At 61.1% G+C, this 27,162-nt stretch overlaps 1 protein-coding gene across 1 annotated transcript; it reads right to left on the bottom strand.

The window, feature by feature from the left end:
* Positions 1–40: 40 nt before the first annotated feature.
* Positions 41–26,467, bottom strand: WBP1 (WW domain binding protein 1). The gene is made up of 4 exons (XM_075261285.1): positions 26,290–26,467; positions 7,126–7,228; positions 4,815–4,976; positions 41–996 (listed from the first exon to the last, which is right to left on the bottom strand). Exons 1-4 carry the CDS (start codon positions 26,347–26,349, stop codon positions 353–355), a joined length of 969 nt encoding a protein of 322 aa, XP_075117386.1. The 5' UTR covers positions 26,350–26,467; the 3' UTR covers positions 41–352.
* Between the last annotated feature and the right edge of the window lie 695 nt (positions 26,468–27,162).

The following is a 27,162-nucleotide window of genomic DNA, read 5'->3' as shown; positions in this document are numbered from 1 at the left end:
CCCTCCCAGTACAGACTCCTACAATCCCCAGTACTTGCACTGTGCGACCACTAGAGAGCGCTGCTCCCGTTACAGCTTTATTTGGTGGTAACGCACACTCCATCATATACAACAGTATATATAGACCCCCCCTCCCCCACTGCTCACCATTACTGACCATATGAAGAACATACTAGGATGGATCTACGAGAAAGCTCATGGCAGTGACCCCCTAGAATCCTGAAAGTGAGGGCCAGGGTCTCCAACCAACACAGATGTTAGATCAGTCACATGACAGGAATGGTAACTAGGACCCTGCAGCATCAAATAACCGTCCAATGCACGCCCACTAGTGGCAGGGTATTCGGCACCGCTACATGTATTCATCTGCTGCTCCTGTGCTCGCTGTGGTTGGAGAGTTGGGTTCTGTGTCCCCCTTGTCCACCGGAGACTCTGTGGATTTACTTCTCTGTGCACAGGCCGGATGGTCGTGCACCTGCCCGCTGTCTTCTCCATCTTCTCCCTTCACTTGGCAGAGGCAGACCTCGATCCCCGAGTCCCCGGTCAGCCTCCGCTGCCGATAATGTTCTTCCTCGGCCTCCTCGTCCTCCTCCTCAATGTCCCAGCATTGATGAGAATCAAAGAAATCCACATAGGAGGAGAAGGCAGTCTGCTTCTGAAAGGAGCGCACCTGGCCACAAGCCCCCTGCTCCTCCTCCTCCTCGGGGGTCCGATCCCAGCTCCTGCTGTCACTGGCCGCGCTGCCCAGGCTGGTGCCGGTCTCATCTGTCACCTGCACGGAGAAGGAGCTGCTCCCAGATAACATGCAGCCTGACGTACACGAGCAGCTGCTGGAATGGTCAGAGCTAGGCGAGAAGGAGGGAGGGTCCGAGGGAGGGGGCGAAGAGGAGGACGGGAGACCCAGCTGGGTAAGGACGGAGCTGTAGGGTGGCGGAGGGGTAGTCGGCCGATACGCCACCTCCTCATAGGCTGGAAGCTTAAAGGATGACAGCACCCCTGTACAAAAACACCAAAAAGGGAACAGGTTACTATTAGATCTGGGAGCAACAGCGGCCCCGCACAAGACAAGATCCCGGGAGCAACAGCGGCCCCGCACAAGACAAGATCCCGAGAGTAACAGCGGCCCCACACAAGACAAGATCCCGGGAGCAACAGCGGCCCCGCACAAGACAAGATCCCGAGAGTATCAGCGGCCCCGCACAAGACAAGATCCCGAGAGTAACAGCGGCCCCACACAAGACAAGATCCCGAGAGTAACAGCGGCCCCGCACAAGACAAGATCCCGAGAGTAACAGCGGCCCCACACAAGACAAGATCCCAAAAGTAGCAGCCCGACACAAGACAAGATCCCGGGAGCAACAGCGGCCCGGCACAAGACAAGATCCCGGGAGCAACAGCGGCCCGGCACAAGACAAGATCCCGGGAGCAACAGCGGCCCGGCACAAGACAAGATCCCGGGAGCAACAGCGGCCCCGCACAAGACAAGATCCCGAGAGTAACAGCGGCCCCGCACAAGACAAGATCCCGAGAGTAACAGCGGCCCCACACAAGACAAGATCCCAAAAGTAGCAGCCCGACACAAGACAAGATCCCGGGAGCAACAGCGGCCCGGCACAAGACAAGATCCCGGGAGCAACAGCGGCCCCGCACAAGACAAGATCCCGAGAGTAACAGCGGCCCCGCACAAGACAAGATCCCGAGAGTAACAGCGACCCCACACAAGACAAGATCCCAAAAGTAGCAGCCCGACACAAGACAAGATCCCGGGAGCAACAGCGGCCCGGCACAAGACAAGATCCCGGGAGCAACAGCGGCCCGGCACAAGACAAGATCCCGGGAGCAACAGCGGCCCGGCACAAGACAAGATCCCGGGAGCAACAGCGGCCCCGCACAAGACAAGATCCCGGGAGCAACAGCGGCCCCGCACAAGACAAGATCCCGGGAGCAACAGCGGCCCCGCACAAGACAAGATCCCGGGAGCAACAGCGGCCCCGCACAAGACAAGATCCCGGGAGCAACAGCGGCCCCGCACAAGACAAGATCCCGAGAGCAACAGCGGCCCCGCACAAGACAAGATCCCGAGAGTAACAGTGGGCCCGCACAAGACAAGATCCCGAGAGTAACAGCGGCCCCACACAAGACAAGATCCCAAAAGTAGCAGCCCGACACAAGACAAGATCCCGGGAGCAACAGCGGCCACGCACAAGACAAGATCCCGGGAGCAACAGCGGCCCTGCACAAGACAAGATCCCGAGAGTAACAGCGGCCCCGCACAAGACAAGATCCCGAGAGTAACAGCGGCCCCACACAAGACAAGATCCCAAAAGTAACAGCAGCCCGGCACAAGACAAGATCCCGGGAGCAACAGCGGCCCCGCACAAGACAAGATCCCGGGAGCAACAGCGGCCCCGCACAAGACAAGATCCCAAAAGTAACAGCAGCCCGACACAAGACAAGATCCCGAGAGTAACAGCGGCCCCACACAAGAAAAGATCCGGAGAGTAACAGCGGCCCCGCACAAGACAACATCCCAAAAGTAACAGCAGCCCGACACAAGACAAGATCCCGAGAGTAAGAGTGGCCCCACACAAGACAAGATCCCAAAAGTAACAGCAGCCCGACACAAGACAAGATCCCGGGAGCAACAGCGGCCCCACACAAGACAAGATCCCAAGAGTAACAGCAGCCCGACAAGACAAGATTCCGGGAGCAACAGCGGCCCCGCACAAGACAAGATCCCGAGAGTAACAGCGGCCCCGCACAAGACAAGATCCCGAGAGTAACAGCGGCCCCGCACAAGACAAGATCCCGAGAGTAACAGCGGCCCCACACAAGACAAGATCCCAAAAGTAGCAGCCCGACACAAGACAAGATCCCGGGAGCAACAGCGGCCCGGCACAAGACAAGATCCCGGGAGCAACAGCGGCCCGGCACAAGACAAGATCCCGGGAGCAACAGCGGCCCCGCACAAGACAAGATCCCGAGAGTAACAGCGGCCCCGCACAAGACAAGATCCCGAGAGTAACAGCGACCCCACACAAGACAAGATCCCAAAAGTAGCAGCCCGACACAAGACAAGATCCCGGGAGCAACAGCGGCCCCACACAAGACAAGATCCCGGGAGCAACAGCGGCCCGGCACAAGACAAGATCCCGGGAGCAACAGCGGCCCGGCACAAGACAAGATCCCGGGAGCAACAGCGGCCCCGCACAAGACAAGATCCCGGGAGCAACAGCGGCCCCGCACAAGACAAGATCCCGGGAGCAACAGCGGCCCCGCACAAGACAAGATCCCGGGAGCAACAGCGGCCCCGCACAAGACAAGATCCCGGGAGCAACAGCGGCCCCGCACAAGACAAGATCCCGGGAGCAACAGCGGCCCCGCACAAGACAAGATCCCGAGAGCAACAGCGGCCCCGCACAAGACAAGATCCCGAGAGTAACAGTGGGCCCGCACAAGACAAGATCCCGAGAGTAACAGCGGCCCCACACAAGACAAGATCCCAAAAGTAGCAGCCCGACACAAGACAAGATCCCGGGAGCAACAGCGGCCACGCACAAGACAAGATCCCGGGAGCAACAGCGGCCCTGCACAAGACAAGATCCCGAGAGTAACAGCGGCCCCGCACAAGACAAGATCCCGAGAGTAACAGCGGCCCCACACAAGACAAGATCCCAAAAGTAACAGCAGCCCGGCACAAGACAAGATCCCAGGAGCAACAGCGGCCCCGCACAAGACAAGATCCCGGGAGCAACAGCGGCCCCGCACAAGACAAGATCCCAAAAGTAACAGCAGCCCGACACAAGACAAGATCCCGAGAGTAACAGCGGCCCCACACAAGAAAAGATCCGGAGAGTAACAGCGGCCCCGCACAAGACAACATCCCAAAAGTAACAGCAGCCCGACACAAGACAAGATCCCGAGAGTAAGAGTGGCCCCACACAAGACAAGATCCCAAAAGTAACAGCAGCCCGACACAAGACAAGATCCCGGGAGCAACAGCGGCCCCACACAAGACAAGATCCCAAGAGTAACAGCAGCCCGACACAAGACAAGATTCCGGGAGCAACAGCGGCCCCGCACAAGACAAGATCCCGAGAGTAACAGCGGCCCCGCACAAGACAAGATCCCGAGAGTAACAGCGGCCCCGCACAAGACAAGATCCCGAGAGTAACAGCGGCCCCGCACAAGACAAGATCCCAAAAGTAACAGCAGCCCAGCACAAGACAAGATCCCGGGAGCAACAGCGGCCCCGCACAAGACAGGATCCCGGGAGCAACAGCGGCCCCGCACAAGACAGGATCCCGGGAGCAACAGCGGCCCCGCACAAGACAAGATCCCAAAAGTAACAGCAGCCCGACACAAGACAAGATCCCGAGAGTAAGAGCGGCCCCACACAAGACAAGATCCCAAAAGTAACAGCAGCCCGACACAAGACAAGATCCCGGGAGCAACAGCGGCCCCACACAAGACAAGATCCCAAGAGTAACAGCAGCCCGACACAAGACAAGATTCCGGGAGCAACAGCGGCCCCGCACAAGACAAGATCCCGAGAGTAACAGCAGCCCGACACAAGACAAGATCCCGAGAGTAACAGCGGCTCCGCACAAGACAAGATCCCGAGAGTAACAGCGGCCCCACACAAGACAAGATCCCGAGAGTAACAGTGGCCCCGCACAAGACAACATCCCGAGATTGACACTGCTACACCGCAGAGATCCCAGGAGTGACACTTCTACTACTACTACTACACCACTACACTAGACACACAAGAGTCGATCCTAATAACAATACCCCCCTTTACTGCCACTTACTGAGGTCCAGCATAGATGGCGGGTAATGGCAGGCACGGTGGTAGGCAATGAGGTTAATCTCACGTTGCCTCTGCTGATGTTGTAGGCGGAGTTTGGCGCGTCGATGGCGATAGGCGCAGCAACAACTGAGAAGGATCAAAACAGTCCACAGCAGCCAGAACCCTGTAAAGGGATCAAGTACAGACGTGAGGGGCCCTACAGAGTATATAGGTGAGGGGAATGTATGGTATATAGAGAAGGAGAAGGGATACTTACACCACAGCTCATACACAGTATATAGGTACAGGGGATGTATAGTATATAGAACAGAGTATACATATATCACAGCTCATACACAGTATATAGGTACAGGGGATGTATAGTATATAGAGCAGAGTATACATATATCACAGCTGTATACACTACACTGCTCAAACAAATAAAGGCCCCTCCAGTAACCTCCAGGATGTGAAGGAATGAAATCTTCTCATTGTTTGTTCTGTACATAGATGAGTGTGATGACAACAAAATCCCACAAAAATCATCAATGGAAATCACATTTATTACCCCATGGAGGCCTGAATGGATTTGGAGTCCCCCAAAAAAAATCAAAGTGGAAAACCCCACTACAGGCTGATCCCACTGTGATGTAATGTCCATAAGAGTGGTCAGTATGAGGCTGAGTAGTGTGTGTGACCTCCCCGGGCCTGTATGACCTCCCTACAACACCTGGACATGCTCCTGATGAGACTGAGTAGTGTGTGTGACCTCCACGTGTCTGTATGACCTCCCTACAACACCTGGACATGCTCCTGATGAGACTGAGTAGTGTGTGTGACCTCCACGTGTCTGTATGACCTCCCTACAACACCTGGACATGCTCCTGATGAGGCTGAGTAGTGTGTGTGACCTCTACGTGTCTGTATGACCTCCCTACAACACCTGGACATGCTCCTGATGAGGCTGAGTAGTGTGTGTGACCTCCACGTGTCTGTATGACCTCCCTACAACACCTCGGCATGCTCCTGATGAGGCTGAGTAGTGTGTGTGACCTCCCCGGGCCTGTATGACCTCCCTACAACACCTGGACATGCTCCTGATGAGGCTGAGTAGTGTGTGTGACCTCCACGTGTCTGTATGACCTCCCTACAACACCTGGACATGCTCCTGATGAGGCTGAGTAGTGTGTGTGACCTCTACGTGTCTGTATGACCTCCCTACAACACCTGGACATGCTCCTGATGAGGCTGAGTAGTGTGTATGACCTCCCCGGTCCTGTATGACCTCCCTACAACACCTGGACATGCTCCTGATGAGGCTGAGTAGTGTGTGTGACCTCCACGTGTCTGTATGACCTCCCTACAACACCTGGACATGCTCCTGATGAGACTGAGTAGTGTATGTGACCTCCACGTGTCTGTATGACCTCCCTACAACACCTGGACATACTCCTGATGAGGCTGAGTAGTGTGTGTGACCTCCACGTGTCTGTATGACCTCCCTACAACACCTGGACATGCTCCTGATGAGGCTGAGTAGTGTGTGTGACCTCCACAGGCCTGTATGACCTCCCTACAACACCTGGGCATGCTCCTGATGAGGCTGAGTAGTGTGTGTGACCTCCCCGGGCCTGTATGACCTCCCTACAACACCTGGACATGCTCCTGATGAGGCTGAGTAGTGTGTGTGACCTCCACGGGTCTGTATGACCTCCCTACAACACCTGGACATGCTCCTGATGAGGCTGAGTAGTGTGTGTGACCTCCACGGGTCTGTATGACCTCCCTACAACACCTGGACATGCTCCTGATGAGGCTGAGTAGTGTGTGTGACCTCCACGTGTCTGTATGACCTCCCTACAACACCTGGACATGCTCCTGATGAGGCTGAGTAGTGTGTGTGACCTCCACGGGCCTGTATGACCTCCCTACAACACCTGGACATGCTCCTGATGAGGCTGAGTAGTGTGTGTGACCTCCACGGGTCTGTATGACCTCCCTACAACACCTGGACATGCTCCTGATGAGACTGAGTAGTGTGTGTGACCTCCACGTGTCTGTATGACCTCCCTACAACACCTGGACATGCTCCTGATGAGGCTGAGTAGTGTGTGTGACCTCCACGTGTCTGTATGACCTCCCTACAACACCTGGACATGCTCCTGATGAGGCTGAGTAGTGTGTGTGACCTCCACGGGTCTGTATGACCTCCCTACAACACCTGGACATGCTCCTGATGAGTACCACAGCTCGTACACAGTATATAGGTGCGGCGCTGTACACAGTATATAGGTGCGGCGCTGTACACAGTATATAGGGTACCGTATACTTACACCACAGCTCGTAGTAGTAGGTGCAGCAGCCGCTCTCCCCGCAGCAGTGTCCGCTCTCACACACGTACGGCTTATTGCTCACACCAGGGCAGCGCTCCTGAGCCTGCGGAGAAGACACAAAGGGGTGACTGGTCACATACATGGCAGCATAATGGGGGGGGGGACCAAGGCTCGCAACAAAGACTATGTACCCCTACTCCATCCAGCGTTCCCTTCATTCCCCCTCATTCTCCCAGCGTCCTCCTCATTCCTCCTCCTCCCAGCGTCCCCCTCATTCCTCCTCCCAGCGGCCCCCTCATTCCTCCTCCTCCCCCTCCCAGCGTCCCCCTAATTCCTCCTCCCAGCGTCCCCCTCATTCCTCCTCCTCCCAGCGTCCCCCTCATTCCTCCTCCTCCCCCTCCCAGCGTCCCCCTCATTCCTCCTCCCAGCGGCCCCCTCATTCCTCCTCATCCTCCCAGCGTCCCCCTCATTCCTCCTCCTCCTCCCAGCGTCCCCCTCATTCCTCCTCCTCCTCCCAGCGTCCCCCTCATTCCTCCTCCTCCCAGCGTCCCCCTCATTCCTCCTCCTCCCAGCGTCCCCCTCATTCCTCCTCCTCCCAGCGTCCCCCTCATTCCTCCTCCTCCCAGCGTCCCCCTCATTCCTCCTCCTCCTCCCAGCATCCCCCTCATTCCTCCTCTTCCTCCCAGCGAACCCCTCATTCCCCCTCCTCCTCCCAGCGTCCCCCTCATTCCTCCTCCCAGCGTCCCTCATTCCTCCGAGCATCCCCCTCATTCCTCCTCCTCTCAGCATCCCCCTCATTCCTCCTCCTCCCAGCGTCCCCCTTCATTCCTCCTCTTCCTCCCAGCGACCCCCTCATTCCCCCTCCTCCTCCCAGCGTCCCCCTCATTCCTCATCCCAGCGTCCCTCATTCCTCCGAGCATCCCCCTCATTCCTCCTCCTCCCAGCGTCCCCCTCATTCCTCCTCCTCCCAGCGTTCCCTTCATTCCTCCTCCTCCCAGCGTTCCCTTCATTCCTCCTCCTCCTCCCAGCGCCCCCCTCATTCCTCCTCCCAGCGTCCCCCTCCTTCCTCCTCCTCCCAGCGTTCCCTTCATTCCTCCAAGCGTTCCCTTCATTCCTCCCAGCGTTCCCTTCATTCCTCCTCCTCCTCCCAGCGTCCCCCTCATTCCTCCTCCTCCTCCCAGCGTCCCCCTCATTCCTCCTTCTCGTCCCCCTCATTCCTCCTCCTCCCAGCGTCCCCCTCATTCCTCCTCCTCCCAGCGTCCCCCTCATTCCTCCTCCTCCTCCCAGCGTTCCCTTCATTCCTCCTCCTCCTCCCAGCGTCCCTCTCATTCCTCCTCCTCCTCCCAGCGTCCCCCTCATTCCTCCTTCTCGTCCCCCTCATTCCTCCTCCTCCCAGCGTCCCCCTCATTCCTCCTTGTCATGGGATGGTTAGAGTCCGGCAATAGGCAATGTGTAATATATATTCCATGTGGAATGTATTCTGTAACCTGTTGTAAACATCAGTGTGTAGTTGGCTGATTCGGGTCTAGTGTGTTAGCACATTGTATGCAAATCCCTCTAACTAGTGAGGACAATGGGTGGAGATAATCTGATCAGTGTCTCCAAGAAGATGTTGGACTGTGCATTGTTCAAAAGAGACAGGGAGTCTGCTCTCCTTGGTATAGGTGAGGGGGGAAGGATCTGTGACTCAGCCCTTCCCACCCACAGATAGAGGAAGTAACAGTTTAGTATATAGTTGTAGCTTGCAGTTAGTATGTGTTAGCCGGCCTGTGCACAGCTCTGCAGAGAGCCAGGATTTAGTTACAGGACCAAGGAACCAAAGTTATCATTGGATTGTGACTTCTGTGGACTTATTGTTATTACAGTTGATGTGACCGCCGCCGGCTACTAACTTTGTGGATTACAATAAATTGCTGTTGTCTCCCGACCTCTTGCGTCCGTGTTGATTCAAAAGACCATCCGGAGGAAGACGTATACCTTTGCTCCGTGACAATTGGTTGGCAGCGGTGGGATCAACAGCGGACAGCGAGATGGACTACAGCAGCTCAGCGATTAATGGAGCCACAACCTCAGAATACAGGAACTGGACTATGGCAAGTCTAAAATTAAGGGCCCGGGAACTAAACCTGAGTTACCAGGGAAGAACGAAAGATCAACTGATCGAGGCACTGGAGGAGATGACCCTGCAAAGCGACCATGAGGAGGGCTGCCCCCAGGAGACTGGAGAGATACAGGAGTGGCAGGTACAGACCCAAAAGAGCAGATGGGTTGTTTTGTATGAGGAGGAATTGGCAGTGCTGGGGCTAGGAGCAACTGCAGAGCAAAGGAGTAGAGCATTACAGAGGGCTCAGGAAACGGAGAAGGAGGAACAGAGAATGGCGCATGAAAAGGAAAGAATGGCGCATGAAATGCGAATGGCTGAGATAACTATGAGGAATTATAATCAAACGTCGACCCCCAGCCCAACAGTGAGAGAACCACCATATGTCTCCCATAAACACTTCAAGACCTTTGAGGAAGCGGCTGGGGATGTTGATGGATATTTTCAGGACTTCGAACACCAGTGCCGCCTGATGGAAGTCCCAGAGAAGGATTGGGTCCGGTATCTGGTGGGGCACCTACGAGATGGGGCTGCGGAAGCTCTCAGAGCCATGGACCCTAGTGATCAGCGGGACTATGAGGCCATTAAAAGAGCGGTGCAGAAGTATTATGCAGTCACTCCAGAATCCTACCGAGTTCAGTTCCGCTCTTTGTCTTACAATGGGGAAGCTCCTTCCACATGTTCGCCCACAAGTTGAAGCAAGCATGCAAGCGCTGGCTAGAAGGAGAGGAGGCTGTCACAGTCGATAAGATCCTCCAAGTCATACTTAAGGAACAGTTCTTTTCCCAGTGCCCCGCTGAGATCCGTGAGTGGGTGCTGGAACGGAACCCAGCCACAGTTGAGCAAGCTGCTTCCCTTGCAGATGAGGGCCTGACCATCAAGCCGCAGTGGAAGAGGTTGTTTGCAGAGGAGCGGAAAACTACCACAGTCCGCCAGACACCCTTCAGCCAGCCACCCACCTTTCGTGCCCGGCCTCAGGATTACAATTCCCCCTCTACCCCTGTCCCAGCCCATCGGCCTCCAGCTATGAACAACCCTGTCCCTAGACAACGACCTACTGGAAGAATGCTAGAGCGCAGATGTTTTGGGTGCGGGCGGCCTGGACATTTGCAAGCTAGTTGCCCTGTTAACATGGGGGCACGGGCCACCGTGGCATCCCGGCCTATTCACTACCTGGGAACCACTCCTAGGACAGAAAGTTTGGCCCCATTTCCAGATGACTCCATGAATGACACATCTGTTCCACCTCCAGGGGTCTATGGGATTCAGCCTTCCGCCACACATCCCGCAAACCTTCAGCGGAAGCACGTGCAGGAGGTCCTACTGGATGGCCGAACAGTTGTTGGATTCCGGGACTCGGGAGCTTTCCTAACGGTAGCGGACCCCCGAGTTGTGCGACCCGAGGCCCTAGAGGAGGGCCCTGGCATTTCTATCAAGTTGGCAGGGGGTACTCAAAGACGTATTCCTAAAGCTACCGTGGAACTCGACTATGGTTATGGACCAAAACGATGCACAATTGGTGTGATGAGCGGGCTGCCGGCCGATGTTCTGTTAGGCAACGATGTTGGAAATCTACAGTGCCACTTTGTGGGAGCAGTGACCCGAAGCCAAGCTCAGGGAGAAGCCAACATGGATCCACCGGATTTTCTGACAGATGCCAGCCCTTCAACCCTACAACTTTACCATTCAGTACCGCCGAGGGAACCAACACCAGAACACAGATGGGTTATCCCGGCAGTAGGAAATATGAGCTATAGAGACTGATGTGCATTCCCCAATTTACCTGTGTAGGCAAATTGTGTCATGCACATGTTTTGAGAGGGGGAGGGGTTGTCATGGGATGGTTAGAGTCCGGCAATAGGCAATGTGTAATATATATTTCATGTGGAATGTATTCTGTAACCTGTTGTAAACATCAGTGTGTAGTTGGCTGATTCGGGTCTAGTGTGTTAGCACATTGTATGCAAATCCCTCTAACTAGTGAGGACAATGGGTGGAGATAATCTGATCAGTGTCTCCAAGAAGATGTTGGACTGTGCATTGTTCAAAAGAGACAGGGAGTCTGCTCTCCTTGGTATAGGTGAGGGGGGAAGGATCTGTGACTCAGCCCTTCCCACCCACAGATAGAGGAAGTAACAGTTTAGTATATAGTTGTAGCTTGCAGTTAGTATGTGTTAGCCGGCCTGTGCACAGCTCTGCAGAGAGCCAGGATATAGTTACAGGACCAAGGAACCAAAGTTATCATTGGATTGTGACTTCTGTGGACTTATTGTTATTACGGTTGATGTGACCGCCGCCGGCTACTAACTTTGTGGATTACAATAAATTGCTGTTGTCTCCCGACCTCTTGCGTCCCTGTTGATTCAAGATATCCTCCGGAGGAAGACGTATACCTTTGCTCCGTGACACTCCTCCTCCCAGCGTCCCCCTCATTCCTCCTCCTCCCAGCGTCCCCCTCATTCCTCCTCCTCCCAGCGTCCCCCTCATTCCTCCTCCTCCCAGCGTCCCCCTCATTCCTCCTCCCAGCGGCCCCCTCATTCCTCCTCATCCTCCCAGCGGCCCCCTCATTCCTCCTCCTCCTCCCAGCGTCCCCCTCATTCCTCCTCCTCCTCCCAGCGTCCCCCTCATTCCTCCTCCTCCCAGCGTCCCCCTCATTCCTCCTCCTCCCAGCGTCCCCCTCATTCCTCCTCCTCCCAGCGTACCCCTCATTCCTCCTCCTCCCAGCGTCCCCCTCATTCCTCCTCCTCCTCCCAGCATCCCCCTCATTCCTCCTCTTCCTCCCAGCGAACCCCTCATTCCCCCTCCTCCTCCCAGCGTCCCCCTCATTCCTCCTCCCAGCGTCCCTCATTCCTCCGAGCATCCCCCTCATTCCTCCTCCACTCAGCATCCCCCTCATTCCTCCTCCTCCCAGCGTCCCCCTTCATTCCTCCTCTTCCTCCCAGCGACCCCCTCATTCCCCCTCCTCCTTCCAGCGTCCCCCTCATTCCTCATCCCAGCGTCCCTCATTCCTCCGAGCATCCCCCTCATTCCTCCTCCTCCCAGCGTCCCCCTCATTCCTCCTCCTCCCAGCGTTCCCTTCATTCCTCCTCCTCCCAGCGTTCCCTTCATTCCTCCTCCTCCTCCCAGCGCCCCCCTCATTCCTCCTCCCAGCGTCCCCCTCCTTCCTCCTCCTCCCAGCGTTCCCTTCATTCCTCCTCCTCCCAGCGTTCCCTTCATTCCTCCCAGCGTTCCCTTCATTCCTCCCAGCGTTCCCTTCATTCCTCCTCCTCCTCCCAGCGTCCCCCTCATTCCTCCTCCTCCTCCCAGCGTCCCCCTCATTCCTCCTTCTCGTCCCCCTCATTCCTCCTCCTCCCAGCGTCCCCCTCATTCCTCCTCCTCCCAGCGTCCCCCTCACTCCTCCTCCTCCTCCCAGCGTTCCCTTCATTCCTCCTCCTCCTCCCAGCGTCCCTCTCATTCCTCCTCCTCCTCCCAGCGTCCCCCTCATTCCTCCTTCTCGTCCCCCTCATTCCTCCTTCTCGTCCCCCTCATTCCTCCTCCTCCCAGCGTCCCCCTCATTCCTCCTCCTCCCAGCGTCCCCCTCATTCCTCCTCCTCCCAGCGTCCCCCTCATTCCTCCTCCTCCCAGCGTCCCCCTCATTCCTCCCCCTCCCAGCGTCCCCCTCATTCCTCCTCCTCCCCCTCCCAGCGTCCCCCTCATTCCTCCTCCTCCCAGCGTCCCCCTCATTCCTCCTCCTCCCAGCGTCCCCCTCATTCCTCCTCCTCCCAGCGTCCCCCTCATTCCTCCTTCTCCCCCTCCCAGCGTCCCCCTCATTCCTCCTCCTCCCAGCGTCCCCCTCATCCCTCCTCCTCCCAGCGTCCCCCTCATTCCTCCTCCTCCCAGCGGCCCCCTAATTCCTCCTCCTCCCAGCGGCCCCCTAATTCCCCCTCCTCCTCCCAGTGTCCCCCTCATTCCCCCTCCTCCTCCCAGTGTCCCCCTCATTCCCCCTCCTCCTCCCAGTGTCCCCATCATTCCTCCTCCTCCCAGCGTCCCCCTCATTCCTCCTCCTCCTCCCAGTGTGCCCCTCATTCTCCCAGCGTCCCCCTCATTCCTCCTCCCAGCGTCCCCCTCATTCCTCCTCCTCACATCGTCCCCCTCATTCCTCCTCCTCCCAGCGTCCCCCTCATTCCTCCTCCTCCTCCCAGCGTTCCCTTCATTCCTCCTCCTCCCAGCGGCCCCCTCATTCCTCCTCTTCCTCCCAGCGTTCCCTTCATTCCTCCTCCTCCTCCCAGCGTCCCCCTCATTCCTCCTCCTCCCAGCGTCCCCCTCATTCCTCCTCCTCCCAGCGTCCTCCTCATTCCTCCTCCCAGCGTCCCCCTCATTCCTCCTCCTCCTCCCAGCGTCCCCCTCATTCCTCCTCCTCCTCCCAGCATCCCCCTCATTCCTCCTCCCAGCGTCCCCCTCATTCCTCCTCCTCCTCCCAGCGTCCCCCTCATTCCTCCTCCTCCTCCCAGCGTCCCCCTCATTCCTCCTCCTCCCAGCGTCCCCCTCATTCCTCCTCCTCCCAGCGTCCCCCTCATTCCTCCTCCTCCCAGCGTCCCCCTCATTCCTCCTCCTCCCAGCGTCCCCCTCATTCCTCCTCCTCCTCCCAGCATCCCCCTCATTCCTCCTCTTCCTCCCAGCGAACCCCTCATTCCCCCTCCTCCTCCCAGCGTCCCCCTCATTCCTCCTCCCAGCGTCCCTCATTCCTCCGAGCATCCCCCTCATTCCTCCTCCTCTCAGCATCCCCCTCATTCCTCCTCCTCCCAGCGTCCCCCTTCATTCCTCCTCTTCCTCCCAGCGACCCCCTCATTCCCCCTCCTCCTCCCAGCGTCCCCCTCATTCCTCATCCCAGCGTCCCTCATTCCTCCGAGCATCCCCCTCATTCCTCCTCCTCCCAGCGTCCCCCTCATTCCTCCTCCTCCCAGCGTTCCCTTCATTCCTCCTCCTCCCAGCGTTCCCTTCATTCCTCCTCCTCCTCCCAGCGCCCCCCTCATTCCTCCTCCCAGCGTCCCCCTCCTTCCTCCTCCTCCCAGCGTTCCCTTCATTCCTCCTCCTCCCAGCGTTCCCTTCATTCCTCCCAGCGTTCCCTTCATTGCTCCCAGCGTCCCCCTCATTCCTCCTCCTCCTCCCAGCGTCCCCCTCATTCCTCCTTCTCGTCCCCCTCATTCCTCCTCCTCCCAGAGTCCCCCTCATTCCTCCTCCTCCCAGCGTCCCCCTCATTCCTCCTCCTCCTCCCAGCGTTCCCTTCATTCCTCCTCCTCCTCCCAGCGTCCCTCTCATTCCTCCTCCTCCTCCCAGCGTCCCCCTCATTCCTCCTTCTCGTCCCCCTCATTCCTCCTCCTCCCAGCGTCCCCCTCATTCCTCCTCCTCCCAGCGTCCCCCTCATTCCTCCTCCTCCCAGCGTCCCCCTCATTCCTCCTCCTCCCAGCGTCCCCCTCATTCCTCCTCCTCCCAGCGTCCCCCTCATTCCTCCTCCTCCCAGCGTCCCCCTCATTCCTCCTCCTCCTCCCAGTGTGCCCCTCATTCTCCCAGCGTCCCCCTCATTCCTCCTCCCAGCGTCCCCCTCATTCCTCCTCCTCACATCGTCCCCCTCATTCCTCCTCCTCCCAGCGTCCCCCTCATTCCTCCTCCTCCTCCCAGCGTTCCCTTCATTCCTCCTCCTCCCAGCGGCCCCCTCATTCCTCCTCTTCCTCCCAGCGTTCCCTTCATTCCTCCTCCTCCTCCCAGCGTCCCCCTCATTCCTCCTCCTCCCAGCGTCCCCCTCATTCCTCCTCCTCCCAGCGTCCTCCTCATTCCTCCTCCCAGCGTCCCCCTCATTCCTCCTCCTCCTCCCAGCGTCCCCCTCATTCCTCCTCCTCCTCCCAGCATCCCCCTCATTCCTCCTCCCAGCGTCCCCCTCATTCCTCCTCCTCCTCCCAGCGTCCCCCTCATTCCTCCTCCTCCTCCCAGCGTCCCCCTCATTCCTCCTCCCAGCGTCCCCCTCATTCCTCCTCCTCCCAGCGTCCCCCTCATTCCTCCTCCTCCCAGCGTCCCCCTCATTCCTCCTCCTCCTCCCAGCATCCCCCTCATTCCTCCTCTTCCTCCCAGCGAACCCCTCATTCCCCCTCCTCCTCCCAGCGTCCCCCTCATTCCTCCTCCCAGCGTCCCTCATTCCTCCGAGCATCCCCCTCATTCCTCCTCCTCTCAGCATCCCCCTCATTCCTCCTCCTCCCAGCGTCCCCCTTCATTCCTCCTCTTCCTCCCAGCGACCCCCTCATTCCCCCTCCTCCTCCCAGCGTCCCCCTCATTCCTCATCCCAGCGTCCCTCATTCCTCCGAGCATCCCCCTCATTCCTCCTCCTCCCAGCGTCCCCCTCATTCCTCCTCCTCCCAGCGTTCCCTTCATTCCTCCTCCTCCCAGCGTTCCCTTCATTCCTCCTCCTCCTCCCAGCGCCCCCCTCATTCCTCCTCCCAGCGTCCCCCTCCTTCCTCCTCCTCCCAGCGTTCCCTTCATTCCTCCTCCTCCCAGCGTTCCCTTCATTCCTCCCAGCGTTCCCTTCATTCCTCCCAGCGTTCCCTTCATTCCTCCTCCTCCTCCCAGCGTCCCCCTCATTCCTCCTCCTCCTCCCAGCGTCCCCCTCATTCCTCCTTCTCGTCCCCCTCATTCCTCCTCCTCCCAGCGTCCCCCTCATTCCTCCTCCTCCCAGCGTCCCCCTCATTCCTCCTCCTCCTCCCAGCGTTCCCTTCATTCCTCCTCCTCCTCCCAGCGTCCCTCTCATTCCTCCTCCTCCTCCCAGCGTCCCCCTCATTCCTCCTTCTCGTCCCCCTCATTCCTCCTCCTCCCAGCGTCCCCCTCATTCCTCCTCCTCCCAGCGTCCCCCTCATTCCTCCTCCTCCCAGCGTCCCCCTCATTCCTCCTCCTCCCAGCGTCCCCCTCATTCCTCCTCCTCCCAGCGTCCCCCTCATTCCTCCTCCTCCCAGCGTCCCCCTCATTCCTCCTCCCAGCGGCCCCCTCATTCCTCCTCATCCTCCCAGCGGCCCCCTCATTCCTCCTCCTCCTCCCAGCGTCCCCCTCATTCCTCCTCCTCCTCCCAGCGTCCCCCTCATTCCTCCTCCTCCCAGCGTCCCCCTCATTCCTCCTCCTCCCAGCGTCCCCCTCATTCCTCCTCCTCCCAGCGTCCCCCTCATTCCTCCTCCTCCTCCCAGCATCCCCCTCATTCCTCCTCTTCCTCCCAGCGAACCCCTCATTCCCCCTCCTCCCAGCGTCCCCCTCATTCCTCCTCCCAGCGTCCCTCATTCCTCCGAGCATCCCCCTCATTCCTCCTCCTCTCAGCATCCCCCTCATTCCTCCTCCTCCCAGCGTCCCCCTTCATTCCTCCTCTTCCTCCCAGCGACCCCCTCATTCCCCCTCCTCCTCCCAGCGTCCCCCTCATTCCTCATCCCAGCGTCCCTCATTCCTCCGAGCATCCCCCTCATTCCTCCTCCTCCCAGCGTCCCCCTCATTCCTCCTCCTCCCAGCGTTCCCTTCATTCCTCCTCCTCCCAGCGTTCCCTTCATTCCTCCTCCTCCTCCCAGCGCCCCCCTCATTCCTCCTCCCAGCGTCCCCCTCCTTCCTCCTCCTCCCAGCGTTCCCTTCATTCCTCCTCCTCCCAGCGTTCCCTTCATTCCTCCCAGCGTTCCCTTCATTCCTCCTCCTCCTCCCAGCGTCCCCCTCATTCCTCCTCCTCCTCCCAGCGTCCCCCTCATTCCTCCTTCTCGTCCCCCTCATTCCTCCTCCTCCCAGCGTCCCCCTCATTCCTCCTCCTCCCAGCGTCCCCCTCATTCCTCCTCCTCCTCCCAGCGTTCCCTTCATTCCTCCTCCTCCTCCCAGCGTCCCTCTCATTCCTCCTCCTCCTCCCAGCGTCCCCCTCATTCCTCCTTCTCGTCCCCCTCATTCCTCCTCCTCCCAGCGTCCCCCTCATTCCTCCTCCTCCCAGCGTCCCCCTCATTCCTCCTCCTCCCAGCGTCCCCCTCATTCCTCCTCCTCCCAGCGTCCCCCTCATTCCTCCCCCTCCCAGCGTCCCCCTCATTCCTCCTCCTCCCCCTCCCAGCGTCCCCCTCATTCCTCCTCCTCCCAGCGTCCCCCTCATTCCTCCTCCTCCCAGCGTCCCCCTCATTCCTCCTCCTCCCCCTCCCAGCGTCCCCCTCATCCCTCCTCCTCCCAGCGTCCCCCTCATTCCTCCTCCTCCCAGCGGCCCCCTAATTCCTCCTCCTCCCAGCGGCCCCCTAATTCCCCCTCCTCCTCCCAGTGTCCCCCTCATTCCCCCTCCTCCTCCCAGTGTCCCCCTCATTCCCTCTCCTCCTCCCAGTGTCCCCATCATTCCTCCTCCTCCCAGCGTCCCCCTCATTCCTCCTCCTCCCAGCGTCCCCCTCATTCCTCCTCCTCCTCCCAGTGTGCCCCTCATTCTCCCAGCGTCCCCCTCATTCCTCCTCCCAGCGTCCCCCTCATTCCTCCTCCTCACATCGTCCCCCTCATTCCTCCTCCTCCCAGCGGCCCCCTCATTCCTCCTCTTCCTCCCAGCGTTCCCTTCATTCCTCCTCCTCCTCCCAGCGTCCCCCTCATTCCTCCTCCTCCCAGCGTCCCCCTCATTCCTCCTCCTCCCAGCGTCCTCCTCATTCCTCCTCCCAGCGTCCCCCTCATTCCTCCTCCTCCTCCCAGCGTCCCCCTCATTCCTCCTCCTCCTCCCAGCATCCCCCTCATTCCTCCTCCCAGCGTCCCCCTCATTCCTCCTCCTCCTCCCAGCGTCCCCCTCATTCCTCCTCCTCCTCCCAGCGTCCCCCTCATTCCTCCTCCCAGCGTCCCCCTCATTCCTCCTCCCAGCGTTCCCCTCATTCCTCCTCCTCCCAGCGTCCCCCTCATTCCTCCTCCTCCTCCGAGCGTTCCCTTCATTCCTCCTCCTCCTCCCAGCGTCCCACTCATTCCTCCTCCTCCCAGCGTCCCCCTCATTCCTCCTCCTCCCAGCGTCCTCCTCATTCCTCCTCCCAGCGTCCCCCTCATTCCTCCTCCCAGCGTCCCCCTCATTCCTCCTCCTCCCAGCGTCCCCCTCATTCCTCCTCCTCCCAGCGTCCCCCTCATTCCTCCTCCTCCCAGCGTCCCCCTCATTCCTCCTCCTCCTCCCAGCATCCCCCTCATTCCTCCTCCCAGCGTCCCCCTCATTCCTCCTCCTCCTCCCAGCGTCCCCCTCATTCCTCCTCCTCCTCCCAGCGTCCCCCTCATTCCTCCTCCTCCCAGCGTCCCCCTCATTCCTCCTCCTCCTCCCAGCGTCCCCCTCATTCCTCCTCCTCCCAGCGTCCCCCTCATTCCTCCTCCTCCTCCCAGCGTCCCCCTCATTCCTCCTCCTCCCAGCGTCCCCCTCATTCCTCCTCCTCCTCCCAGTGTCCCCCTCATTCCTCCTCCTCCTCCCAGTGTCCCCCTCATTCTCCCAGCATCCCCCTCATCCTCCCAGCGTCCCCCTCATTCCTCCTCCTCCTCCCAACGTCCCCCTCATTCCTCCTCCTCCCAGTGTCCCCCTCATTCCTCCTCCTCCCAGCGTCCCCCTCATTCCTCCTCTTCCTCCCAGCGACCCCCTCATTCCCCCTCCCAGCGTCCCGGTCATTCCTCCTCTTCCTCCCAGCGACCCCCTCATTCCCCCTCCTCCTCGCGTCCCTCATTCCTCCGAGCATCCTCCTCATTCCTCCTCCTCCCCCTCCCAGCGTCCCCCTCATTCCTCCTCCTCCCAGCGTCCCCCTCATTCCTCCTCCTCCCAGCATCCCCCTCATTCCTCCTCCTCCCAGCGTCCCCCTCATTCCTCCTCCCCCTCCCAGCGTCCCCCTCATTCCTCCTCCTCCCAGCGTCCCCCTCATCCCTCCTCCTCCCAGCGTCCCCCTCATTCCTCCTCCTCCCAGCGGCCCCCTAATTCCCCCTCCTCCTCCCAGTGTCCCCCTAATTCCCCCTCCTCCTCCCAGTGTCCCCCTCATTCCCCCTCCTCCTCCCAGTGTCCCCCTCATTCCCCCTCCTCCTCCCAGTGTCCCCATCATTCCTCCTCCTCCCAGCGTCCCCCTCATTCCTCCTCCTCCCAGCGTCCCCCTCATTCCTCCTCCTCCTCCCAGTGTGCCCCTCATTCTCCCAGCGTCCCCCTCATTCCTCCTCCCAGCGTCCCCCTCATTCCTCCTCCTCACATCGTCCCCCTCATTCCTCCTCCTCCCAGCGTCCCCCTCATTCCTCCTCCTCCTCCCAGCGTTCCCTTCATTCCTCCTCCTCCCAGCGGCCCCCTCATTCCTCCTCTTCCTCCCAGCGTTCCCTTCATTCCTCCTCCTCCTCCCAGCGTCCCCCTCATTCCTCCTCCTCCTCCCAGCGTCCCCCTCATTCCTCCTCCTCCCAGCGTCCCCCTCATTCCTCCTCCTCCCAGCGTCCTCCTCATTCCTCCTCCTCCCAGCGTCCCCCTCATTCCTCCTCCTCCTCCCAGCGTCCCCCTCATTCCTCCTCCTCCTCCCAGCATCCCCCTCATTCCTCCTCCCAGCGTCCCCCTCATTCCTCCTCCTCCTCCCAGCGTCCCCCTCATTCCTCCTCCTCCTCCAGCGTCCCCCTCATTCCTCCTCCCAGCGTCCCCCTCATTCCTCCTCCTCCCAGCGTCCCCCGCATTCCTCCTCCTCCTCCCAGCGTTCCCTTCATTCCTCCTCCTCCTCCCAGCGTCCCCCTCATTCCTCCTCCTCCCAGCGTCCCCCTCATTCCTCCTCCTCCCAGCGTCCCCCTCATTCCTCCTCCTCCCAGCGTCCTCCTCATTCCTCCTCCCAGCGTCCCCCTCATTCCTCCTCCCAGCGTCCCCCTCATTCCTCCTCCTCCCAGCGTCCCCCTCATTCCTCCTCCTCCCAGCGTCCCCCTCATTCCTCCTCCTCCTCCCAGCGTCCCCCTCATTCCTCCTCCTCCTCCCAGCATCCCCCTCATTCCTCCTCCCAGCGTCCCCCTCATTCCTCCTCCTCCTCCCAGCGTCCCCCTCATTCCTCCTCCTCCTCCCAGCGTCCCCCTCATTCCTCCTCCTCCTCCCAGCGTCCCCCTCATTCCTCCTCCTCCTCCCAGCGTCCCCCTCATTCCTCCTCCTCCTCCCAGCGTCCCCCTCATTCCTCCTCCTCCCAGCGTCCCCCTCATTCCTCCTCCTCCCAGCGTCCCCCTCATTCCTCCTCCTCCTCCCAGTGTCCCCCTCATTCCTCCTCCTCCTCCCAGTGTCCCCCTCATTCTCCCAGCATCCCCCTCATCCTCCCAGCGTCCCCTCATTCCTCCTCCTCCTCCCAACGTCCCCCTCATTCCTCCTCCTCCCAGTGTCCCCCTCATTCCTCCTCCTCCCAGCGTCCCCCTCATTCCTCCTCTTCCTCCCAGCGACCCCCTCATTCCCCCTCCCAGCGTCCCCCTCATTCCTCCTCTTCCTCCCAGCGACCCCCTCATTCCCCCTCCTCCTCGCGTCCCTCATTCCTCCGAGCATCCTCCTCATTCCTCCTCCTCCCGCGTCCCCCTCATTCCCCCCCCTCCTCCTCCCAGCGTCCCCCTCATTCCTCCTCCTCCTCCCGGCGCCCCCCTCATTCCTCCTCCTCCCGGCGCCCCCCTCATTCCTCCTCCTCCCGGCGTCCCCCTCATTCCTCCTCCTCCCAGCGTCCCCCTCATTCCTCCTCCTCCCGGCGCCCCCCTCATTCCTCCTCCTCCCGGCGCCCCCCTCATTCCTCCTCCTCCCGGCGTCCCCCTCATTCCTCCTCCTCCCAGCGTCCCCCCTCATTCCTCCTCCTCCCAGCGTCCCCCTCATTCCCCCTCCTCCCGGCATCCCCCTCATTCCTCGTCCTCCTCCCTGCGTCCCTCTCATTCCTCCTCCTCCTCCCAGCGTCCCCCTCATTCCTCCAGCGTCCCCCTCATTCCTCCTCCTCCTCCTCCCAGCATCCCCCTCATCCCCCTCCTCCCGGCGTCCCCCTCATCCTCCTCCTCCCAGTGCCCCCCTCATTCCTCCTCCTCCCAGCGTCCCCCTCATCCACCCCCCTCCTCCTCCCGGCATCCCCCCCTCCTCCTCCCGGCGTCCCCCCCCTCCTCCTCCCGGCGTCCCCCTCCTCCCAGCGTCCCCCTCATTCCTCCTCCTCCCAGCGTCCCCCTCATTCCTCCTCCTCCCAGCGTCCCCCTCATTCCTCCTCCTAGTGTCCCCCTCATTCCTCCTCCTAGTGTCCCCCTCATTCCCCCTCCTCCTCCCAGTGTCCCCCTCATTCCCCCTCCTCCTCCCAGTGTCCCCCCTCATTCCTCCTCCTCCCAGCGTCCCCCTCATTCCTCCTCCTAGTGTCCCCCCTCATTCCCCCTCATCCTCCCAGCGTCCCCCTCATTCCTCCTCCTCCTCCCAACGTCCCCCTCATTCCTCCTCCTCCCAGTGTCCCCCTCATTCCTCCTCCTCCCAGCGTCCCCCTCATTCCTCCTCTTCCTCCCAGCGACCCCCTCATTCCCCCTCCCAGCGTCCCCCTCATTCCTCCTCTTCCTCCCAGCGACCCCCTCATTCCCCCTCCTCCTCGCGTCCCTCATTCCTCCGAGCATCCCCCTCATTCCTCCTCCTCCCGGCATCCCCCCCTCCTCCTCCCGGCGTCCCCCCCCTCCTCCTCCCGGCGTCCCCCTCCTCCCAGCGTCCCCCTCATTCCTCCTCCTCCCAGCGTCCCCCTCATTCCTCCTCCTCCCCGCGTCCCCCTCATTCCTCCTCCTCCCAGCGTCCCCCTCATTCCTCCTCCTCCTCCTAGTGTCCCCCTCATTCCCCCTCCTCCTCCCAGTGTCCCCCCTCATTCCCCCTCCTCCTCCCAGTGTCCCCCTCATTCCTCCTCCTCCCAGCGTCCCCCTCATTCCTCCTCCTCCTCCTAGTGTCCCCCTCATTCCCCCTCCTCCTCCCAGCATCCCCCTCATCCTCCCAGCGTCCCCCTCATTCCTCCTCCTCCTCCCAACGTCCCCCTCATTCCTCCTCCTCCCAGTGTCCCCCTCATTCCTCCTCCTCCCAGCGTCCCCCTCATTCCTCCTCTTCCTCCCAGCGACCCCCTCATTCCCCCTCCCAGCGTCCCCCTCATTCCTCCTCTTCCTCCCAGCGACCCCCTCATTCCCCCTCCTCCTCGCGTCCCTCATTCCTCCGAGCATCCCCCCTCATTCCTCCTCCTCCCGGCGTCCCCCTCATTCCCCCCCCTCCTCCTCCCAGCGTCCCCCTCATTCCTCCTCCTCCTCCCGGCGCCCCCCTCATTCCTCCTCCTCCCGGCGTCCCCCTCATTCCTCCTCCTCCCAGCGTCCCCCTCATTCCTCCTCCTCCCAGTGTCCCCCTCATCCCGGCGTCCCCCTCATTCCCCCTCCTCCCGGCATCCCCCTCATTCCTCGTCCTCCTCCCTGCGTCCCTCTCATTCCTCCTCCTCCTCCCAGCGTCCCCCTCATTCCTCCAGCGTCCCCCTCATTCCTCCTCCTCCCAGCGTCCCCCTCATCCCCCTCCTCCCGGCGTCCCCCTCATCCTCCTCCTCCCAGTGCCCCCCTCATTCCTCCTCCTCCCAGCGTCCCCCTCATCCACCCCCCTCCTCCTCCCGGCATCCCCCCCTCCTCCTCCCGGCGTCCCCCCCCCTCCTCCTCCCGGCGTCCCCCTCCTCCCAGCGTCCCCCTCATTCCTCCTCCTCCCAGCGTCCCCCTCATTCCTCCTCCTCCCCGCGTCCCCCTCATTCCTCCTCCTCCCAGTGTCCCCCTCATTCCTCCTCCTCCTCCTAGTGTCCCCCTCATTCCCCCTCCTCCTCCCAGTGTCCCCCCTCATTCCTCCTCCTCCTCCTAGTGTCCCCCGCATTCCCCCTCCTCCTCCCAGTGTCCCCCTCATTCCCCCTCCTCCTCCCAGCGTCCCCCTCATTCCTCCTCCTCCTCCCAGCGTCCCCCTCCTCCTCCCAGTGTCCCCATCATTCCTCCTCCTCCCAGCGTCCCCCTCATTCCTCCTCCTCCTCCCAGCGTCCCCCTCATTCCTCCTCCTCCCAGTGCCCCCTCATCCTCCCAGCGACCCCCTCATTCCCCCTCCCAGCGTCCCCCTCATTCCTCCTCTTCCTCCCAGCGACCCCCTCATTCCCCCTCCTCCTCGCGTCCCTCATTCCTCCGAGCATCCCCCTCATTCCTCCTCATCCCGGCGTCCCCCTCATTCTCCCTCCTCCCGGCATCCCCCTCATTCCTCCTCTTCCTCCCAGCGACCCCCTCATTCCCCCTCCCAGCGTCCCCCTCATTCCTCCTCTTCCTCCCAGCGACCCCCTCATTCCCCCTCCTCCTCGCGTCCCTCATTCCTCCGAGCATCCCCCTCATTCCTCCTCCTCCCGGCGCCCCCCTCATTCCTCCTCCTCCCAGCGTCCCCCTCATTCCTCCTCCTCCTAGTGTCCCCCTCATCCCGGCGTCCCCCTCATTCTCCCTCCTCCCGGCATCCCCCTCATTCCTCCTCCTCCTCCCAGCGTCCCTCTCATTCCTCCTCCCAGCGTCCCCCTCATTCCTCCTCCTCCCAGCGTCCCCCTCATTCCTCCTCCCAGCGTCCCTCTCATTCCTCCTCCTCCTCCCAGCGTCCCCCTCATTCCTCCAGCGTCCCCCCTCATTCCTCCTCCTCCCAGCGTCCCCCTCATCCCCCTCCTCCCGGCGTCCCCCTCATCCTCCTCCTCCCAGTGCCCCCCTCATTCCTCCTCCTCCTCCCGGCGTCCCCCCCCCTCCTCCTCCCGGCGTCCCCCCCCCTCCTCCTCCTCCCAGCGTCCCCCTCATTCCTCCTCCTCCCAGCGTCCCCCTCATTCCTCCTCCTCCCGGCGTCCCCCTCATTCCTCCTCCTCCCGGCGTCCCCCTCATTCCTCCTCCTCCTCCCGGCGTCCCCCTCATTCCTCCTCCTCCCAGCGTCCCCCTCATTCCTCCTCCTCCCAGCGTCCCCCTCATTCCTCCTCCTCCTCCCGGCGTCCCCCTCATTCCTCCTCCTCCCAGCGTCCCCCTCATTCCTCCTCCTCCCAGCGTCCCCCTCATTCCTCCTCCTCCCAGCGTCCCCCTCATTCCTCCTCCTCCCAGCGTCCCCCTCATTCCTCCTCCTCCCAGCGTCCCCCTCATTCCTCCTCCTCCCCGCGTCCCCCTCATTCCTCCTCCTCCCCGCGTCCCCCTCATTCCTCCTCCTCCCAGCGTCCCCCTCATTCCTCCTCCCAGTGTCCCCCTCATTCCCCCTCCTCCTCCCAGTGTCCCCCTCCTCCTCCCAGTGTCCCCCCTCATTCCCCCTCCTCCTCCCAGTGTCCCCCTCCTCCTCCCAGCGTCCCCATCATTCCTCCTCCTCCCAGCGTCCCCCTCATTCCTCCTCCTCCCAGCGTCCCCCTCATTCCTCCTCCTCCCAGCGTCCCCCTCATTCCTCCTCCTCCCAGCGTCCCCCTCATTCCTCCTCCTCCCAGTGCCCCCTTATCCTCCCAGCGTCCCCCTCATTCCTCCTCCTCCTCCCAGCGACCCCCTCATTCCCCTCCCAGCGTCCCCCTCATTCCTCCTCCTCCTCCCAGCGACCCCCTCATTCCCCCTCCCAGCGTCCCCCTCATTCCTCCTCTTCCTCCCAGCGACCCCCTCATTCCCCCCTCCTCCTCGCGTCCCTCATTCCTCCGAGCTTCCCCCTCATTCCTCCTCCTCCTCCCGGCGGCCCCCTCATTCCTCCTCCTCCTCCCGGCGTCCCCCTCATTCCTCCTCCTCCCAGCGTCCCCCTCATTCCCCCCCCTCCTCCTCCCAGCGTCCCCCTCATTCCTCTTCCTCCCAGTGTCCCCCTCATCCCCCTCCTCCCGGCGTCCCTCTCATTCCTCCCAGTGTCCCTCTCATTCCTCCCAGTGTCCCTCTCATTCCTCCCAGTGTCCCCCTCATTCCTCCTCCTCCCAGTGTCCCTCTCATTCCTCCTCCTCCTCCCAGCGTCCCCCTCATCCCCCCGGCGTCCCCCTCATCCTCCTCCTCCCAGCGTCCCCCTCATCCCCCCGGCGTCCCCCTCATCCCCCCGGCGTCCCCCCTCCTCCCCCCGGCGTCCCCCTCCTCCCAGTGTCCCCCTCCTCCTCGGCCCCTCCATTCCCCCCCCCCCTCATATCTCCTGACTAGCCCCCCCGTTTCGTGCTCCCCACCTCCCGCTCCTCTTACCGTCCCACCTGGTGATTGGGCTCTGTGCTGTGTGTTGTACATGTTGTGCGTCCCTCAATGTCTTCCCCTCGCTGGTGTCCCATATAAGAATGTCCCCCCCTCCCCCCCCTGTATACAGTAAACACAAAGTAACCAGAAGAGCGGAGCAGATCCGGAGCGGGGCCACCCCGAGCGGAGACACCAGGCCGGGGCCACAGGCTCTGCCAGTCTCCATCAGCTTAGAACAGGTTTATCATCCTGAGGCTCCATCAGCTCCTGTGTCACCTCCCGGGGGCCCCTCTCCTCACTGTCACCTCCCGGGGGCCCCTCTCCTCAGTCCCAGCTCCCGGGGGCCCCTCTCCTCAGTGTCACCTTCCAGGGGCCCCTCTCCTCAGTGTCACCTTCCAGGGGCCCCTTTCCTCAGTCCAAGCTCCGGGGGCCCCTCTCCTCAGTCTCACCTCCCAGGGGCCCCTCTCCTCAGTGTCACCTCCCGGGGGCCCCTCTCCTCAGTCTCACCTCCCGGGGGCCCCTCTCCTCAGTGTCACCTCCCGGGGGCCCCTCTCCTCAGTCCAAGCTCCGGGGGCCCCTCTCCTCAGTCCCCAGCTCCCGGGGGCCCCTCTCCTCAGTCCCAGCTCCCGGGGGCCCCTCTCCTCAGTCCCAGCTCCCGGGGGCCCCTCTCCTCAGTCCCAGCTCCCGGGGGCCCCTCTCCTCAGTCCCAGCTCCCGGGGGCCCCTCTCCTCAGTGTCACCTTCCAGGGGCCCCTCTCCTCAGTGTCACCTTCCAGGGGCCCCTTTCCTCAGTCCAAGCTCCGGGGGCCCCTCTCCTCAGTCTCACCTCCCAGGGGCCCCTCTCCTCAGTGTCACCTCCCGGGGGCCCCTCTCCTCAGTCCCAGCTCCGGGGGGCCCCTCTCCCAGGCGCGGGCTCTACACTGCAGTAATTACCGGGTGTCCCGGGCTCTCCCTCCGCTCCCATAGACCGGCGCTGGTCCCGGCCGCCTCCATGATGTCACACCCGCCGGATTTGTCTCCTTCTCCCTGCCCGGGACCCCGGCTCCATGGCCGCCATCTTTTTCCACCCGGCGGCCTCTCGCATAGCAACAGCTGTGACTCCACCCACTCAAAGGCTGCAGCCAATCAGCAGCAGAGATCGAAAAATGGATCCGCAACTGGCTGCATGACGTCATAACCGGAGAAGAACCGAAAAGGAAGTGGGCGGGGAAACGACGGCTACGTCCAGTGATTGACAAAACGCTCATCCAATGAGAACACGACCACGCCTCTTCCGGTCTAGAAAGTACACGCCTCTTATTGGTGATGTGTGACAGCTGCAACCACCAATAGGAAGTGCCGTTATATAATGCTGAGCAGTGATTGGCTCAGAGCGTGCAGGGGGCGGGTCTATGCCGGGGTATAGACGGAGGGAGCCCTGTGAACGCACTGTGTGAATAGTTGTGTGAGGGGGCAGCGTTATGGACAACAGAGGCTCCGGAGACGAGAAAGTCAGTGCAAGAGCCTAAAACGGGGGCAACAAGGCCAGGGGGAGGGGGTACCCCAAAATAGTCTCTTCCCACATCCCCAAACCATAGATAGGTAAAGAATACACCGTATACTGCACCGAGGAGTACAACGTATAATACACCGTATACCGCACCGAGGAGTACACTGTATAATAATACACCGTATACTGCACCGAGGAGTACAACGTATAATACACCGTATACCGCACCGAGGAGTACACTGTATAATAATACACCGTATACCGCACCGAGGAGTACACTGTATAATACACCGTATACCGCACCTACACCGAATAAT

Source organism: Leptodactylus fuscus, unplaced genomic scaffold, assembly GCF_031893055.1.
Source record: "Leptodactylus fuscus isolate aLepFus1 unplaced genomic scaffold, aLepFus1.hap2 HAP2_SCAFFOLD_102, whole genome shotgun sequence".
In the NCBI taxonomy this organism is placed as follows: Eukaryota; Metazoa; Chordata; class Amphibia; order Anura; family Leptodactylidae; genus Leptodactylus; species Leptodactylus fuscus.
The sequence above is the reverse complement of the archived record's forward strand: the minus strand, read 5'-3'. Positions and strand labels throughout refer to the sequence as shown.